The sequence below is a fragment of the Orycteropus afer genome, unplaced genomic scaffold (assembly GCF_000298275.1).
Source record: "Orycteropus afer afer isolate SDZICR_OR568_19922 unplaced genomic scaffold, OryAfe1.0 scaffold00133, whole genome shotgun sequence".
Lineage (NCBI taxonomy): Eukaryota > Metazoa > Chordata > Mammalia > Tubulidentata > Orycteropodidae > Orycteropus > Orycteropus afer.
Window position 1 is genome coordinate 5,433,919 of NW_006921720.1, and position 16,273 is coordinate 5,450,191.

Genomic DNA, 16,273 nt, shown 5'->3' on the forward strand with positions numbered 1-16,273 from the left:
CACTTGACTGCTAACCAGAAGTCTGGTGGTTCAAACCCACCAGCCACTCCTCGGAAGGAAGATGGGGCAATCTACTTCCGTAGTGATACTGCCTCAGAAACCCTTGGAAGGGTCGCTATGAGTCGGGTCCGCCTTGACGGCACATAACAACAACAACAACAATTGAATAGCTAGTTCCACAGAAGAAATGGTCTAGCTTTTTTATGTTAGTGTTAGCTTTCGTGTCTTCAGAAGATAACTTGAGTCCCCTTTTTACTACAAGTGAACTGAGGACACAGTACAAATGGTTTGGGCACTGATTATTGACCATTGCTAGCTAGCATCTTACCAAAGGGAATCATTCCATAGATTTACCCCTTGGCTCTGGCAACCTTTGTTCTGTAATGATGATGATTTGGAGACCACTACTTGGCTTCAAATTTACACCACCAGAGCTCCTATAAATAATAGCATTGTAAACAAATATTTTCAAGGATAAAGTGACCAATTGTAGGTGGAGGACAGGCAAAACTGATTTCTATCTCTTGTGCCTAATCATTTAGAAACAGTGCTTCAGATTCTCTTGGGAGCTCCTTAGTAAGATACAAGTTTGACTTTTCACTCTTGTGTCAATTTAGTTACATAAACTGCTAGCCTCATTTCTATGTTCCATTCTGGTAACTTTTCTTCTTGTGGAACCTACACTGTGCATCCTAACTGGGGGATATTTTGTCTGGACTACTATTTAGAATTGCTTAAGTATGCAGTTTTAAATTCTGTTCCTACTGAAAGAGCCTGTGCAGGCCAGTAATGACACATTAGTGAGTTGTTTAGTCAGGAGGAACTATTTGAAGGCTTGACTTTAAGTACCATGTGCATGTCCATGCTCAACAATTCACTTTAAAAACCTCAGAACTACAATTTCAAGCTGTAGTAGAAGAGATTACTTGTGAGTCCGTGTGCAGCAATAGCAATATTTGACTAAATCTAAGGTTTTGGTCAAAAATGCGTTTTACATATGTCCAAGTCAGAACATTGGTCTTAAGTGATAAGAATAGGCATGGATTTAACTCAGCAGTAAATATATAGATATTCATTTGGAAATGGTGAACTAGAATGAATACTTTTAGGTTTGAATTAGAATTTTACTCTAGGAGTCTGATTATCTTTAATTAGAGTAGTATCACCTTCCAAGTAAAATTAAATTGGAAATATTAAATGAGATTTTATATGTGTATAGGTATATTATATATAGAGAGAGAGAGAGAGTTTTTAGGTGCCATCAAGTCAATTTTGACTCATAGCAACCCCATGTGACAGAGTAGAACTATCCCATAGGATTTCTAGGTTATAATCTTTACAGACACACATTACTAGGTCTTTCTCTCACAGAGCCACCGGGTGGGTTTGAACCACCAACATCTCGGTTAGCAGCTAAGCACTTAACCATTGCATACCAGGGCTCCGTGTATGTATGTCTGTATCTGTCTATCTGTCTGTCTGTCTATCTATCTATCTATCTACCTACCTACCTGTCTGTCTGTCTGTCTGTCTATCTATCTATCTATAGGGCAATCTACTTTCATAGTGATACCGCCTCAGAAACCCAAGGAGGGGTCACTATGAGTTAGATCTGACTCAACAGCAGTGAGTTTGGTATCTGTCTATCTGTTTATCTATCTACCAGAGTACATGCTAAGTGCCATTTTCCATACATTTGATTTCTACAAACTCTCAGAACAAAATTCTGTTAAGTATTGCCAAACTATTCAGTAATTAGACATGTATTTATATGTTACAAAATGTATTCATCCAGATATTAGAAATTACCATTTTTCATCTCATTATATAGAAACAAAATCTATCTTAATTGGCAGAAAACGGGCAAGCTTTGGAACTGGAGAGATCTGTATGAACTTCACATCACGTGTTAATTTTTTGCAAGTCACTCTATGACATTCAGTTTTTCTGTCTATGTAAGGAAACAATAACATTTACTTCCCAGGGCTGTTGTGAGTGTACAAGAAAAAAAATACACACATGTACATACATGCTTGTATGTATATAAAGGGCCTGCATACAGGGCCTGGCATGTATCTCATCCTCTAATATGGTTGTTCTAACTTCTTTTCATCCTACATACATCTTTACATTCTTAGTGCATCCCATTTCATTGAAAGGATCAAGACTTGAAAACCTGAAATCTCTCAACTTTACACTCCTGTAAATATCTTCTTGTCCAAAACAAACTGTACTTCATTTCATTATCTCTCATCTCCAAACCTTGCTCTTAAATTGTGTGTTTTCACTGTCCCATTTCCTTTCCTGTAATCCAGCCTTGCTTAGTCCTCAGTATCCCCTCCCATAGGCCACACTCCTCTCTTCCACAGGCAAAGTAGTTTTTTTAAGCTTCCCCTTTGGTCCGTGCTTTCATATTTGGTATAGATTGGCTGGTGGCAAGAACTGTTCCATTATTGTTGTTGTTGTTGTTATTTGCCATCAAGTCGGCCCGACTCATAGCGACCCCTCCTTGGGTTTCCGAGGCAGTATCACTACGGAAGTAGGAATGCCCAACCTTCCTTCTGAGGAGTGGCTGGTGGGTTTGAACCGCCAGCCTTCTGGTTAGCAGTCAAGTGCCTTAGGCACTATGCTACCAGAGCTCCTGTTCCATTATTAGGCGACTTTTAATTCATATCAAAGAGAAAACAGATCTTGTGCTAAATGATTAATCTCAAACACTACAGGCTGTTCTCTTCAGACTTTCCAAGCCTCAGTGCTCAGGAGATGAGAACACTAAATCACATATTCTTGAGTTGTATGGTATTCACTCAGGAAATAATTTACTTGCCCCTGAAATTGCTTTTGATACTTTCACTATTTAGTTTGGTACCATATAAGATCCACCTAAATTATTGACATTTCAAGTCACACTTAAACAGTCCTTTTGGGAAAAAAAGAAAGAAAGAAAAACACTGCAGTCAAGTTGATTCCTACTGATAGTGAACCTATATGACAGAATAGAACTGTACCACAGGGTTTCCAAAGCTGTAATCCTTGTGAAAGCAGACTGCCACATCATTCTCCTGAGAAGAGGCTAGTGGATTCAAACTGCTGACCTTTCAGTAAGCAGCCAAGTGCTTAACCACTGTGCCACCTGTGCACCATAGTAATTCTTACAGTGCTTATGAATTGTATTAAGAATGAAGTAAAATTTTAGCGACATTGAAAGAGCCATAAAATTTCTCAGTACAATTATTATTCAACTTTCAAGCCACATTTAGAAAGTATACTTTGGGCAAGGATTGCTTGAAATTTATTCTCATGATAATGGTTTATAAAGCTTTTTAAAGCTAAAAGCTCATAGTCTTCATTACTGTAAGGGAGTTGATCATGCAGTCCTTCTCACAATTATTATAAGCACCGTTGAATTAATGTGAAAAGTCAATTCAGAATGGTTAAAGAGTTTTTAAATTATAGAGTCCTGGGAGTTCTTTTTGCTTTTAATTTGGAAATGTAAGAATCTAACTTTCAGGGTTTTCATTAAGGTCCTATAAATTATTAATCCAAGGTGATAACATGCACATTTATTAAAGACCTAAACAGTCTTTATCTTCTCTAAAACCTTACATTTCCATATTTTATTGTTCTGAAAATGAGATGATACCCTGAATCAGAATCATAGCTGTGAAAACTATTTTATACAAAAGAAAAGGAGAATAGTCCATCTGACTATAACTTGTGTAAACCAAAAACAAAAGCAAACTCACTACCATCAAGTTGATTCCAACTCATAGCGACCCTATAGGACAGAATAGAACTGGCCATAGGAATTCCAAGGCTATAAATCTTTAAAGAAACAAACTACCTCATCTTTTTCCCATGGAGTGGCTGGTAGGTTGATGCACCTTTGGTGATCAATTTTTATTTATTTATTTTTTTACTCTCACCCATTTTTGGTCATTTAATAAGTGAATTTTTATAGGATTGCTTTTAAAAGGGTGAGGTGTAATTGTATTGCTTCTACCACTATAAAAAGCCTAGTTACAGGTATTTTAAATGTAAATTTTACTTAAATATAGGCTGAAAGTGATGAAAAAGGCAAAAGCATGTGACTGTTGTAGTAAACATGAATGTGTATGTTTGTGTGTGTGTGTGTGTGTACATATAAATTTTTAATTGTTAATCTTTAATTTATAAGTTGATTTCATATTAATTTTGAACACTATATTAAGATAACAGTTAATTTATAGACACATTTCTTAAAGATATTTTTATATCTGAGGGAACATGTTTTTGTCCATAAGTCAGCCATTTCCTTTTAATCAGTTCTATAATAAAGCATTCTCCATATTATTACATCATTTTAATCCTTTGGTCTACTTAAATTAACTCAGAAGCCATCGCCTTTGCTACTTGGTGAAGATTTGTTTATTGCAGAGTAAAATTATGAACATTGTGAAAATATACATAGACTTGTTCAGTATATTAGCTCTTGAAGGTTAGTGTTTCCCTGTATTCATTTTTCTAAGTATATTCACTCATTCAGTCAACACTGACTGAATTTACTATAAGGTCTGTGATGTTAAGCTTAAGTTCAGAAAACACAGCTCAGTAAAACCCAAGAGACAGAAGTATCTATCCTTGTGTAAGTTATAAGAGGTTTATTACATTAAAGAGATTTCAGTTACCCCTTTAAAAACCACATGGCATGTTCATTTGCAATAATAACTTGTATGTTTGATTTGAATTCCAAATTAGTAATTGTGTGATGAGTTTTCTTGTAGTTTGCAAAATCACTGTCTTATAAGAGTAACCAGGTTTTCCTTGGACAAATGTATGATATCAGAATTAATGTGAACTGCTGACTGAAGATTTTTTTTGACCCTAATGTTTTAGGGTTCTCCCACCATGTCTTTCTAGAAGGGGACACGCAGCCCCAAGAGCGACTGATCAGCCAGTAATTAGGGGAAAACATCCCACTCGCTCGAGGTCGAGTGAGCACTCTAGTGTCAGCACACTGTGTTCTATGCACCACCTTGCCCCCGGAGGGTCGGCGCCACCTTCTCCGCTTCTGACAAGGTTGCTATTCAGTGTCCCGCCCAGCATTCATGTCCTGCCTCCGGGTGTTGGTGTGGTGTTGTACCTTCCTGAACACGCAATGCTTTCACTCATTATGACACCATAGTTTTTAAACCTTTCTTTGTGACACTTAAACCTCTTGCACATTCTCTATTACTTGCATCTATTTTCACTGTCCTGGTGGTATTCTATAGTTCCTGCCAATTAGCTACCATTGAAAATTAAATTTGACTGTGTTATGTTCTTCCGTCTGTTTGTGGCATATTCATACATAATTTTTTAATTATGTGAAATTTTTCATAAGAAATTACCTAAAATTAAAATGTATATTTGCTTTAAAAAGTATAAGAGGAATCAAAAATTAACCATTCATATTGTATTTAGAACTATCTTAGAGTGTTTCAGAGTTCTTTAGTTAAAAATATATGTTTGAATGCCAGCAGATGGAGGTCAGCTTAATACTGTGCAGTAGTAATGTATCTGTATTCAAATTTTTATTTGTAGTTTTGATCTTTGTACCAATAGACTCCATATCATCAAGGGTTATTTTTGAAATATCTTTCAGGGCTTTTTTTTTTTTAAATTAAATTATAAGTGAATGGTTATGTGTAAAAGTATGCAGCTAGAATTTTTCTTACCAGTCAGAAAATATTCTAGAGTATCTATCAATTAATTGTAGCAATTTAGGCAATAGCCTCACCTACTAATTTATTCATATTGTTAAGATCAAGAGGCTATAATTAGATATGTTTGTTGAGCACTACCAAAAGTGGTAACCTGTGGAATGCACAGCTTCATACGAAACTAACGAAAAGAGGTGAATTTGATTGTGCTCAGTTCAGGAATTCAGTATACAGAGCTGCATGTGACAGACATTGCCGTATCTCCCTTAGCCCTTTTTAGGAATAACTCCTTTTACGCATACCGTAAAAAAAGCATTAGATTCTGTTTCCAAAGATCCAGTTAGGTTTTTGTGTTTTTTTTTTGTAACAGAAGGAAGGAAAAGATTATTGTCAGACCATATAGTTATTTCATCATTAAATGTCCATGCTTTGTTTTATGCCTGCAGAATGCACCGACAAGGAAGTCCAACCCAGTCTCCTCCAGCAGACACATCCTTCAGCAGTCGCAGGGGAAGACAGCTCCCACAAGTGCCAGTGAGAAGCAGCAGTATAGAACAAGGTATTCAATAGAGATCATTGTCCAAAAATCTTGGGTTTGAACACCTCCTCGATTTATATTCCTTTTTCAGATGAATAGTATTTTGATTATATGTAGCTTGTTGGAAGAGCCCTGGTGACATAGTGGTTAGGTGCTCAGCTGCTAACTGAAAGATTGCTAGTTTGAACCCACCAGCGTCTCCACAGGAGAAAGATGTGGCTGTCTGCTTCCGTAAAGATTTACAGCCTTGGAAATCCTATGGAGCAGTTCCATCTTGCTTTATAGAATCACTATGAATCAGAATCTACATGAGAGCAGTACATGTACAAACTACATGGGTAGTTTGTTGAATCCTGAGAGGTTTCTTAGACTTTTATCTCCACCACCTACTTATAGCAGTTAATGGCATTATACCCAGTTTTTGCTAAGTGGGTGAGTGAATGAATTTTAGTTAGTAATTTTTAAAACAATGATTGAGCCCTGGAAATAAACTTTATTCAAAGAGACAAAAGAAAAATACAATTTTAAAACTTTAGTACAATATGGTATTATATGTGTTAAAAGGAGACTTGTTTCAAAAACATTTTCTAATTAAACACATGATCATATTGAAGGTTTTACTAGGGTTCTTTATTTTAACTTAACTGGCAATATCTTGTATTTTTTACATGATTGATGATAAAATTACTTAGAGCATACATTTTAGTGTTATTTTGAGTAGTTTATGTTATTTTAAGGTTCCTTTATTTGAAGCATATGAGAGAGAAAAAAAAGACTGTGTTGTGTGTTTGTTTTGACAGTGGAAGCTAACTTCACTAAACTACCTGGGATAAGGGATTTAAATACTGGATGAAAATAGTCACTGTTTTCTTCATGTGACCCAAGGTGCTATCGCGAGTCTCAATAATTGAAAAGATTATCTTCAATATTTGTTATCACATATTACATATCAGAGGATTTATTTTTAAGCAGTTTACTGGCGTAATTTCTAATCTGGAGTTGCAGTATAAATGCAATATTAAAACACATATTGAAAATCTTTATCCCTGTGAAGCAACTGAAATACTAAGTTTGAATATTTTCCCAACAGTGTTGATTGTTGCTAATGTAAAACATGTATTTTATTCTGTATTAATCATTCTGGGTGTGGCATCTGAGTAAATGATGATACTGGGTGCCAGGGTTTTGCTCACTAAATTGAAGTGCTTTCTTTACTGTGTCTCAGAAATGTTAAAGATCTAAGAAAATGAATGCAATAGTTGGTCATGCAGAATTTTTGATTATAGTAGAAAACAGTGTAGAGTTTAAGAGGTATCAACTTATTAATAGAGAAACACTGGTACAGTAAACTCTGTATTTGTATTTTTTAAAATCATACATCCTGTTGATGAGACATACTTTAATTTTGAGGGTTGCTATAGGATATTCTTTTAGTTAATGAGGAAAATGTTATGTTTTGTGAAACTCTGACTTTCTTTCTAAAAATACCAATTAATTCATTCTAGTGATCAATTCACATGTTTAACAAACTTTCTCTTCTCTTTTCTGGGAATACCTTAAGAATATTTATAATTTTTTAAAGATCTAATTAGCAATAATCCAGATGAAATTGTTTCAAATTTAATATTACTTTACTTTTTAAAAATGAAAGTTGGTATGTATTTAAATTATCCATTCATGAACTCCTGTTGCACAACTGAAAAAATTATAAATTTTGATGTTTAGCTATAAATCAGTGTTACTGGCCATATTTTGCTAAAGAGTAATATGTGAAAAGTTGTTCATTCCTAAAATTCTTTGCATTTCCTCCAGTTGCAAATAAAACACTCTACCAGGTTCAAATGCATGTAAAGGTCCTGCATACAGATAGCGTGCAGTAAGATTATAGTCATATTATTTACGGAAAAATAAGAGTTGCTTCTGCAAAATAAGTTGAATTGTATGTTGGATTTTGGTTTTCTAAAAGCTCACATTTTATTGTTAATATCAATGTTACTCTTTATGATATTTGTATTCACAGTTGTTTTTCAGAGCAATCATCAATTTGTAAAGATTGAATTGAGGTGGGAAGAAGGGAATGACTGAGGATGAAACTGATGGAGTTATTTTATATTTAATGTCACAAATATGCTAGTAAATACTTTTGGTTATTTGAGGTTCCTGAAATATATGATCTCAAGAATCATATAAGTATATCCATTTAAAAAATGATAATGAACAGGTACTATTGTATCTAAGTGTTCTTCTGTAATTAAAATGAATCTGATTATGATACTAACATTTGCTTTGGGACTTTTGGTAAATGATGATACTGTGCACCATCATTTTGTTAGGGATTTATTTCAAACGGAATAATTCAAAGGATAATTTTGTTTGTTCTAAAGCATTTTTTAAAGTAAATTTATCATTTGATCCATGATCTAGTCAGAATTTAGCATATTTTATCTAAGATTGATTTCATTGTTGTTCTTAGGGCTATAGAATTACATAGTTGCTTGTTTGTTTTCTTTTAATATTACTTGTTAAACTTTAGATCTTTCTACTGTGAAGATTAATGCTGGCTGCAATTTATTTCCAATTGATCAAGCTTTTACTGTACTTTACTTCCTTTCTTCCTTCCTTTTTTCTTTTTTCTTTGTTTTTAATTTTAACAAAAGGCAATTTTCGTTACTAAAAATAACTGAGTTGATAAGCAGTTGATTGATAAGAGAAAATGTTTCAAATGATTTATATTCCATGATAGAAATAAAACTTCTTGATGAACGTGTAGATAATTTTATTCACACATTTTCTGGATACAGTTATTTACATTATTGTGGTTTTAGGATGTGTGTTAGAATGATTCCATTGTTTGGATTTGTTTCTCTCTTAATTTGAATTTACTACTGTCTCTTTATATTATGAAAGCAGTCTTATTTTGAAGATTAAGATGTCACTTGAAAGGATATGTTTGCTTAATTTTTCAAAAAGTATTTTGAAGTTTCTTCTAAAAATTGGAAATGCTAGCCTATTTGCTACCTAAAATCTGATAATTAGGTTGGGGTATATTTAGGGAAAGAAAAGGAGAGCATATGAAACAGATTTTGAAATAAAATTGTTGAAAAAGTAGCCTTACATTTTAGATAACAATTATATGTGATAATTGAGAACAAAGACTTTCAAGAAATTTCTCTGGTTGTAATCCAACATTATTTTCCATCATAACTTGTATGCAGAGTAAAACTGAAAGCAACATATTGGTTGTATTAAAAAAAAAAGATGTTATGTGGTTCTCTGAAACCAACCAAGTGATGTTCTTTTATGCTCAATTACATGTCTTTTAAAGAAGTATTTGGACATAATTCATAAACTAACAGTGGTGTGCCAGTTATATTTTATATGTTCTGTCATTACTTTTAAGGAGTTCTGGTGGCACAGTGCCTAAGGCATTTGACTGCTAACCAGAAGGTGGAGGTTCAAACCTACCAACTGCTCTGCAGAAGGAAGATGAGGCAATCTACTTCCATAAAGATTTACCACCTTGGAAACCCAATAGTGATCTCTAGGAGTCAGAATCAACTCATTGGCACTGGGGTGTTACATTTGCTGCCTAAAATTCTCATGATATTCCATTTCCGAAATATCTAGATAGGCTACTGTTAATCAGTAGACATTACACAGACAAGGAGTAGTATCTAAAGTTTTATGAAATATCTAAGAAATACAATCTTCAGAGGAATAAGTAATTTCACTTTGGAAGATTTTAAATAAGATTAGAGGAAGAAAGGATTAGTTAAACTAGCATATATTTTTTGCATGTGGAAACTGTTAAAAAATGTTTTCCACAGTCAAAAGATAATACTTAGTATTTAGCAAAAATGGAAATTTACTTTTTAATTTATTGTATGAAACTTTAAATTATCTGAGGTACTATCATTTTTGAAATGATGAGAGTTTTAATTATGACCATTAAATATGTTTTGAAATGTATTTGCAATAAAGAATCACAACTGATTTAAATTAAAATGTTTTAGTAAAATTAGCGGTAAATTATTATGCAGTTCTGAAAAGACAGGAAAAAAATAGAATGAACTATACTCTTCAGATGCCAAGCATTAATTTTCCAATGTTTCTTTTTTTATTTTACATCTTTAATTGTTATATTCGTTTTTTCTTTGATTAATTTTAGTGCCATATTTGAAACTTTCTCATGGTTTGTCATTGTAATTTATCATGTCACATTTATATGTTATACATTTTTATTATTCATGCCATCGTCTTAACTCACATTTCCATATCTAACTATAAATTTGCTGATTTCTTTCTTTTGTTTCCATCATTATGTGCATTTAATTCATTGAAGAACAAGAAAAATATAACTCTTCCACAAAAGGTAAATATTAATGTAACTTTTTAACCATTTAATATTGTTACTTTTTTGTTATAATATATGAAAGTTATATAGCTATATTTAGTGACATAATAGGCAAAATTACTTAGCAGGGAGTTATTTCTCTGAAATAACTCTATAGAGAATTAAGTATTAATTCTTTTATATTGTGAGAAATTTATATCAAAGAGGAAATGATCACTTTAAAGTTAAGAATATTTTTGCTTCAAAATTTACTTATCCCCACTGACAACTTGAAAAAGTTCTCTTTGGGAAATATTAATAGATTTTTTATTTGCCTGTTTTTGTTTGCTTGTTTACATTTCATTGCTCTCATAAATGAAAAGTTTCATTCTTAGCTCCTACTCAGGATAATATCTGAGTGCAGAGAAGTAGAAAATCCCTGGCTTTGCCTTTCCAGCTAGCAGTAACTTTATGGAATATTCTGGCTTCTATAGCAGGCATGTGTGTGGGACGTGGTTGCCTAAATATTACTCCTTTTGGCTTCAGTTTCGTTATGACACCCATTAATTCTGAGGGATAGGAAGAGCAAACCATTGAGCCACAATATTGGCACATTGCTGCCCTGCTCCATTATTGTCTTTTGGATCACATTTTCTTTTAGATCTTTGCACTTGGGTTTCATAGAGGTCCAGGCCTCATCCCACTCTCATGTGCTGCTCACACCATTTTCTTTTCCGTGCTACTATTGGCCTGATAATCAAATACTTTAGCATGGGTTTTTAGCTTGATACATTATCAGAAACTTCTTAAAATATATATAATTTTGTATAGTTTTTTAAAAAGTATATTTCTTCAGTATTTTAATGTGAATTAATAATCAAATTAATGTTTTGTCCATAGTAATCCTCAAACATAGTCCTGAAACTAGCATCATCCATATTCATATTTTATGGATGAGGAAACTCAGGTTCAGAGAAATTAAGAGATTTGCTCATTCATACTACTGATGAGTAGTAGACTACAAGACTAGGTCTTTTTACTTTTGACCTCCTTCCATTATGGTGCATCCCATTTTAATAGGAACCAATTCCAACCATATTTCTCTAACTCTTAACATACTGAGATATGCACCTCAGTACTACAAAGTAAATATGTGCCATAATTATATTCGATTAGTCATTTTAGTTTGAATTTATAAAAATATGGGCACTCTGGTAGCATAGTGCCAAAGGCATTTGACTGCTAAGCAGAAGGCTGGCGGTTCAAACCCACCAGCTGGTCCCTGGAAGGAAGGTTGGGCAATCTACTTCCATAGTGATACTGCCTTGGAAACCCAAGGAGGGGTCGCTGTGAGTCGGATCCGACTCCACAGCAGTAGTTTTGTTTTGTTTGTTATATTTATATTCTGACATGACTAACTAGATAATAAATAAATAAATAAAACTAAAGTCACTGCCATTGAGTCAGTTTGACTCATAGCGACCCCTCCCTTGCATTTCCAAGGCAGTATCTTTACAGAAGTAGATTGCCCAATCTTCCTTCCAAAGAGTGGCTGGTGGGTTTGAACCACCAGCCTTCTGGTTAGCAGTCAAATGCCTTAAGCACTGTGTCACCAGAGCTCCCAGATAATAAATAGCTATAATTAATATATATATATATTATTCAGTGAGATCGAGATATTTTGTTGTGTAGGCTTTGCATAGATTTTTAGATATCAGAAAACATACACTTTAGATTTAGCAGTACAAAAATAGCCAATATATTTCATTTGTAAATAGATTCAGAAGAATTTACTTGTGTTGATGAGATAAATTCTAGTGTGATAAAAGCATTAGAATTTCATATGGAGAGTGAGTTATGACCAAATTCATTTATCTAAAACATAATAATTGTTCATTTAGAGCCCTTCCATATATTATTCAAAACTTATAATTAGGTAATCAAAACAAATCTGTAATTGTACAACATAAGGCTTCATGAAGTATGTACATTTAAAACCTCACTACAAAGCATGATAGATTGTTAAATTTTTAGAGGATCAGTGTGTCCTGGCTTAGAGGTGTCATCACCCTGCTGAGTTTTCCTCAGAGACAGGATGTGGAAATACTTTACAGAATCAATCACAGGATTGAGAACAACAGGAGAGATACCTCTATCAAGGCAGAGTAGCAGAAAATGCTACCTTTCCCCTGGGATTTCAGGGCAGGCAGCATAGATACTAAAAGTTCAAAAAACTCAGGAAGGGTAAAAGTAAGTTCAAGAAATTTCTTTAAAATCAAATTTTAAGCTTACATACATTGTAAGAAAGGAGAAGTGTTTAACATAGAAATCCTACTGCAGTGAGCTGAAGCCCTTCTTCTCTGAGATCTATCATGATGCAGAATTCAAATTAGTATTACTAAAGGATCTCTGGGGCATGGTGGATAAGGCACTTGGCTGCTAACCAGATCAGCGGTTCAAACAACTTACCAGCTGCTCTGCAGAGGAAGATAGGATAATCTACTTCTGTAAAGATTTACAGCCTTGGAAACCCAGTGTGGGGTCACTATGAGTCAGAATCAATTAAATGGCAGCAAGTTTGGGTTTTTGTTTTTGTTTTTGTTTTTTGGTATTGTAGGGAGGTATGGTGGGATAGTGCCTAAGGCATTTGACTGCTAACCAGAAGGCTGACAGTTCAGACCCACCAGCCACTTCTCAGAAGGAAGACTGAGAAATCTACTTCCATAGAGATATTGCCTCAGAAACCCAAGGAGGAATCACTAGGAGTCAGGATCAAGTCGACGGCAGTGAGTTTTGTTTTGTTTTTTTTGAGGGTAGGTAAGGACTAAGAAGCACCATTCCTGGCTGACAGCATAGGCTAAGAAGGTCGTTCCTTAGTCGGTTTAGTTTTGATGAATTATAGATGAAGTTGTAGGGTGATCAATGTTGCCAGTTTGGCAGGAACTGAGAAGTTTCCCATGAGGTAAACTTACAGTGTGAAAACTAGGACACTCTTGGGCAAATTAGGATAGTTAGTTGTCCAAACTCCAGAGCTGTGATAGCCAAGTGGTAGTTAAAGTGTTGAAATGGAAATCCAGTGGGACTTCCCTAGTGCAGCTTCAAATCCTGCTCTAGCATCCCCTTTAATGAGCCTTGGTAGTGCAATGGTGAAGCACTTGGCTGCTAATCAAAAGGTTAGTGGTTCAAACCCACCAGTGGCTCCAAGGGAGAATACCTGCCTGTGTGCTACCATAAAGATTAAAAACATCCACTGCCATTGAGTCATATCTGACTCATAATGACCCCCATTGGGTTTCCAAGGCTGTAAATATTTACAGAAGTAGATTGCCTCATCCTCCTCCCATGGAGCACTGGTGGGTTTGAACCACTGGCCTTGTGGTTAGCAGCCAAGTGTCCTACCCTTATGACACCAGAGCTCCTTCCATAAAGATTGCAGCCTAGGAAACCCTGTGGGGCAGTTTTATTCTGTCCTATAGGGTCAGTATGAGTCATAATTGACTGCACACAACAGTGACAATCACAACTGTAGGGGACCAGACTATTTATTTTCCAGTGTATGTTTGTAAACCCACACAAAGTTCTCAAATACTATTAATGTTATTAATATGTGATAGAATTTATTGAGCATATGGTATATATATCAGTGACTCAAAGAAGAGTGTTACATATTTACTTATCTCATTATATATTCACAATACTGGTGAGACATACTAATACCTTCATTTTCCAACTGAGAAAAGTAAAGCTTAGGAAGGTTGAAAACTTAGTTCCTTATTCATAGGTAAATGGTGGCACAGTGAATTAGACATAGGCCTCACTTCAAAGACCTTGATATTAACCATTTCCAACATTTGATTTTATTGAACCAGAAAGCATTTATTGAGTTATTACTGTGTATGCATTGTCACATGATTGTAGTAACATGTATACAACTGCAAGGAAGGTATTGTCACTGTTTTACAAAAATAAAGTGAAAGGGGTCAAGTAAAATGCCTAAGGTAACAATGCTTCCATGTGACAGAACCAGATTTTGATTCCACAGCCCATGTTCTGTCCGCTGCTCCATGTTGCTGTCACACCTCACACTTAGGACCTCAGGATCTAGGAGAGACCCATTTGGGCATCCTACCCTCCCTCATGACCCCATTCAAATAAGTCTTCTAATAGCTTGCTTGCCTCTAAGATTATGAAGCAATTTGAGAAGTCAGTACATTTCAAAAAGATAACATATCCTTAGTCCCAAGACCTAACTAAGGAAATAAATATTCATACTAATGCGTTTACCTTTTACCTCCCTCTTTTTTGTTGAACGCTAAGAGACCTTATCATTCTAGGGTGCACATACTGCTTTATAAGCATATTTTAAATTATTCATTCTAAAAATAAGCCAATTTTTCCCTCTTTGCTACATTTCTTGGACAGTTTTAAAGAGCCCATGAATGTAGTTTGGGGGCATCGAAATAATGATATAAGAAGATCAAAACTGAACCAGAAATTAAATGATTTCCAGGTGAGAAAAAATGTTATTGTCATAATAAGTTTCTAAGTTATATGACTTTAGATAGTATTTCTTAAGTATATTAACTTTTTTGATTTTGGAAACAATTTTGTATCATTACAATTATACTATTATTTTCTGTAAGTATGAATTTCCTTTAACATAAAAGATATTATACATACGAAAAATGAGAAGCAATTTCCTTTTTTAAAATATTAGGAAGCAAAATTTGACTGCTAAGTCATACATTTAAAATTTTTATGAATCTGTTAATAATTAATCATAATTAGGTATAATTCATTTATTAGTTAAGTATATTAATTATTTCCTATTATATTAGTTATGGTATAGATTATATTTACACATTTAATAGTATTCTGTAGTTATGAAACATAGGAGCAAATTATGTAATGTGACTTGCTACAATAAGTAAACTTATTTGTGTATTTTTCTGAATCATTATTTTAACTATAATTAAGTAGCAAGGGATTTCAATTTTATTTACATTTTTATATTATTTAATGTATGCATATTGAAGTCCCTCAGTGACACAAAAGGGTTAAGCACTGGACTACTAACTGAAAGGCTGTGGGTTCAAACCCACCCAGAAGTGCCCCAGAAGAAAGGCCTGGCGATCTGCTTCCACAAGGTCACAGCTTTGAAAACCCTGTGGAGTGCATTTCTACTTTGTATACTTGGGGTCATCACGAGTTAGAATCGACTGTAGGGCAATTTTTTTTTTTTTTGGTGTATGCATATTAAGCCAGGTGATACATTTCCTGTTATATGTTAAGATTCCAAAAGTGCAAGTTTCTTAATCTTCCTAGGTATTGCTTTTCCTGAACACTTATATTATGAATATTTATGCATCCTCGTTCATAAATATTTAGAGTTCTATTGGTAAAAGTGTCTATCCATTTATATTTTTTTACCACAAATCCATAAACAGTGCTATAAGTTACCCTCCTCTTTAAACTTTGAAGACACAGAAGGTGAAGCAGCTCAAACACAACTCAGAAGTTATGACTTTCACCCTATTTCCCTATTCTGCTGATTCATATATATTATTTTATAATATTGACATCGACTTTAAAAAAAAAAACTTCAAAGTATTTGACATTTATCTCAACCAAACCTCAACTTGTAAGAGATAACTTCTTGAAGGAGTAAATCCCTTTCTTCCTGGACTGTGTGGAGAAAATGCAAAGGAAAATAGAAGTCAG

General features: G+C 34.2%; 1 protein-coding gene across 1 annotated transcript in view; it reads left to right on the top strand.

Moving 5' to 3' along the window:
• Positions 1-16,273, top strand: part of RIMS1 (regulating synaptic membrane exocytosis 1) — a 685,283-nt gene that overhangs the window by 520,383 nt on the left and 148,627 nt on the right. Inside the window, exons 25-26 of the mRNA XM_007945190.1 lie at positions 4,876-5,058; positions 6,128-6,240. Of these exons, the coding sequence (XP_007943381.1) occupies positions 4,876-5,058; positions 6,128-6,240 (296 nt within the window). The remainder of the gene's footprint in view (positions 1-4,875; positions 5,059-6,127; positions 6,241-16,273) is intronic.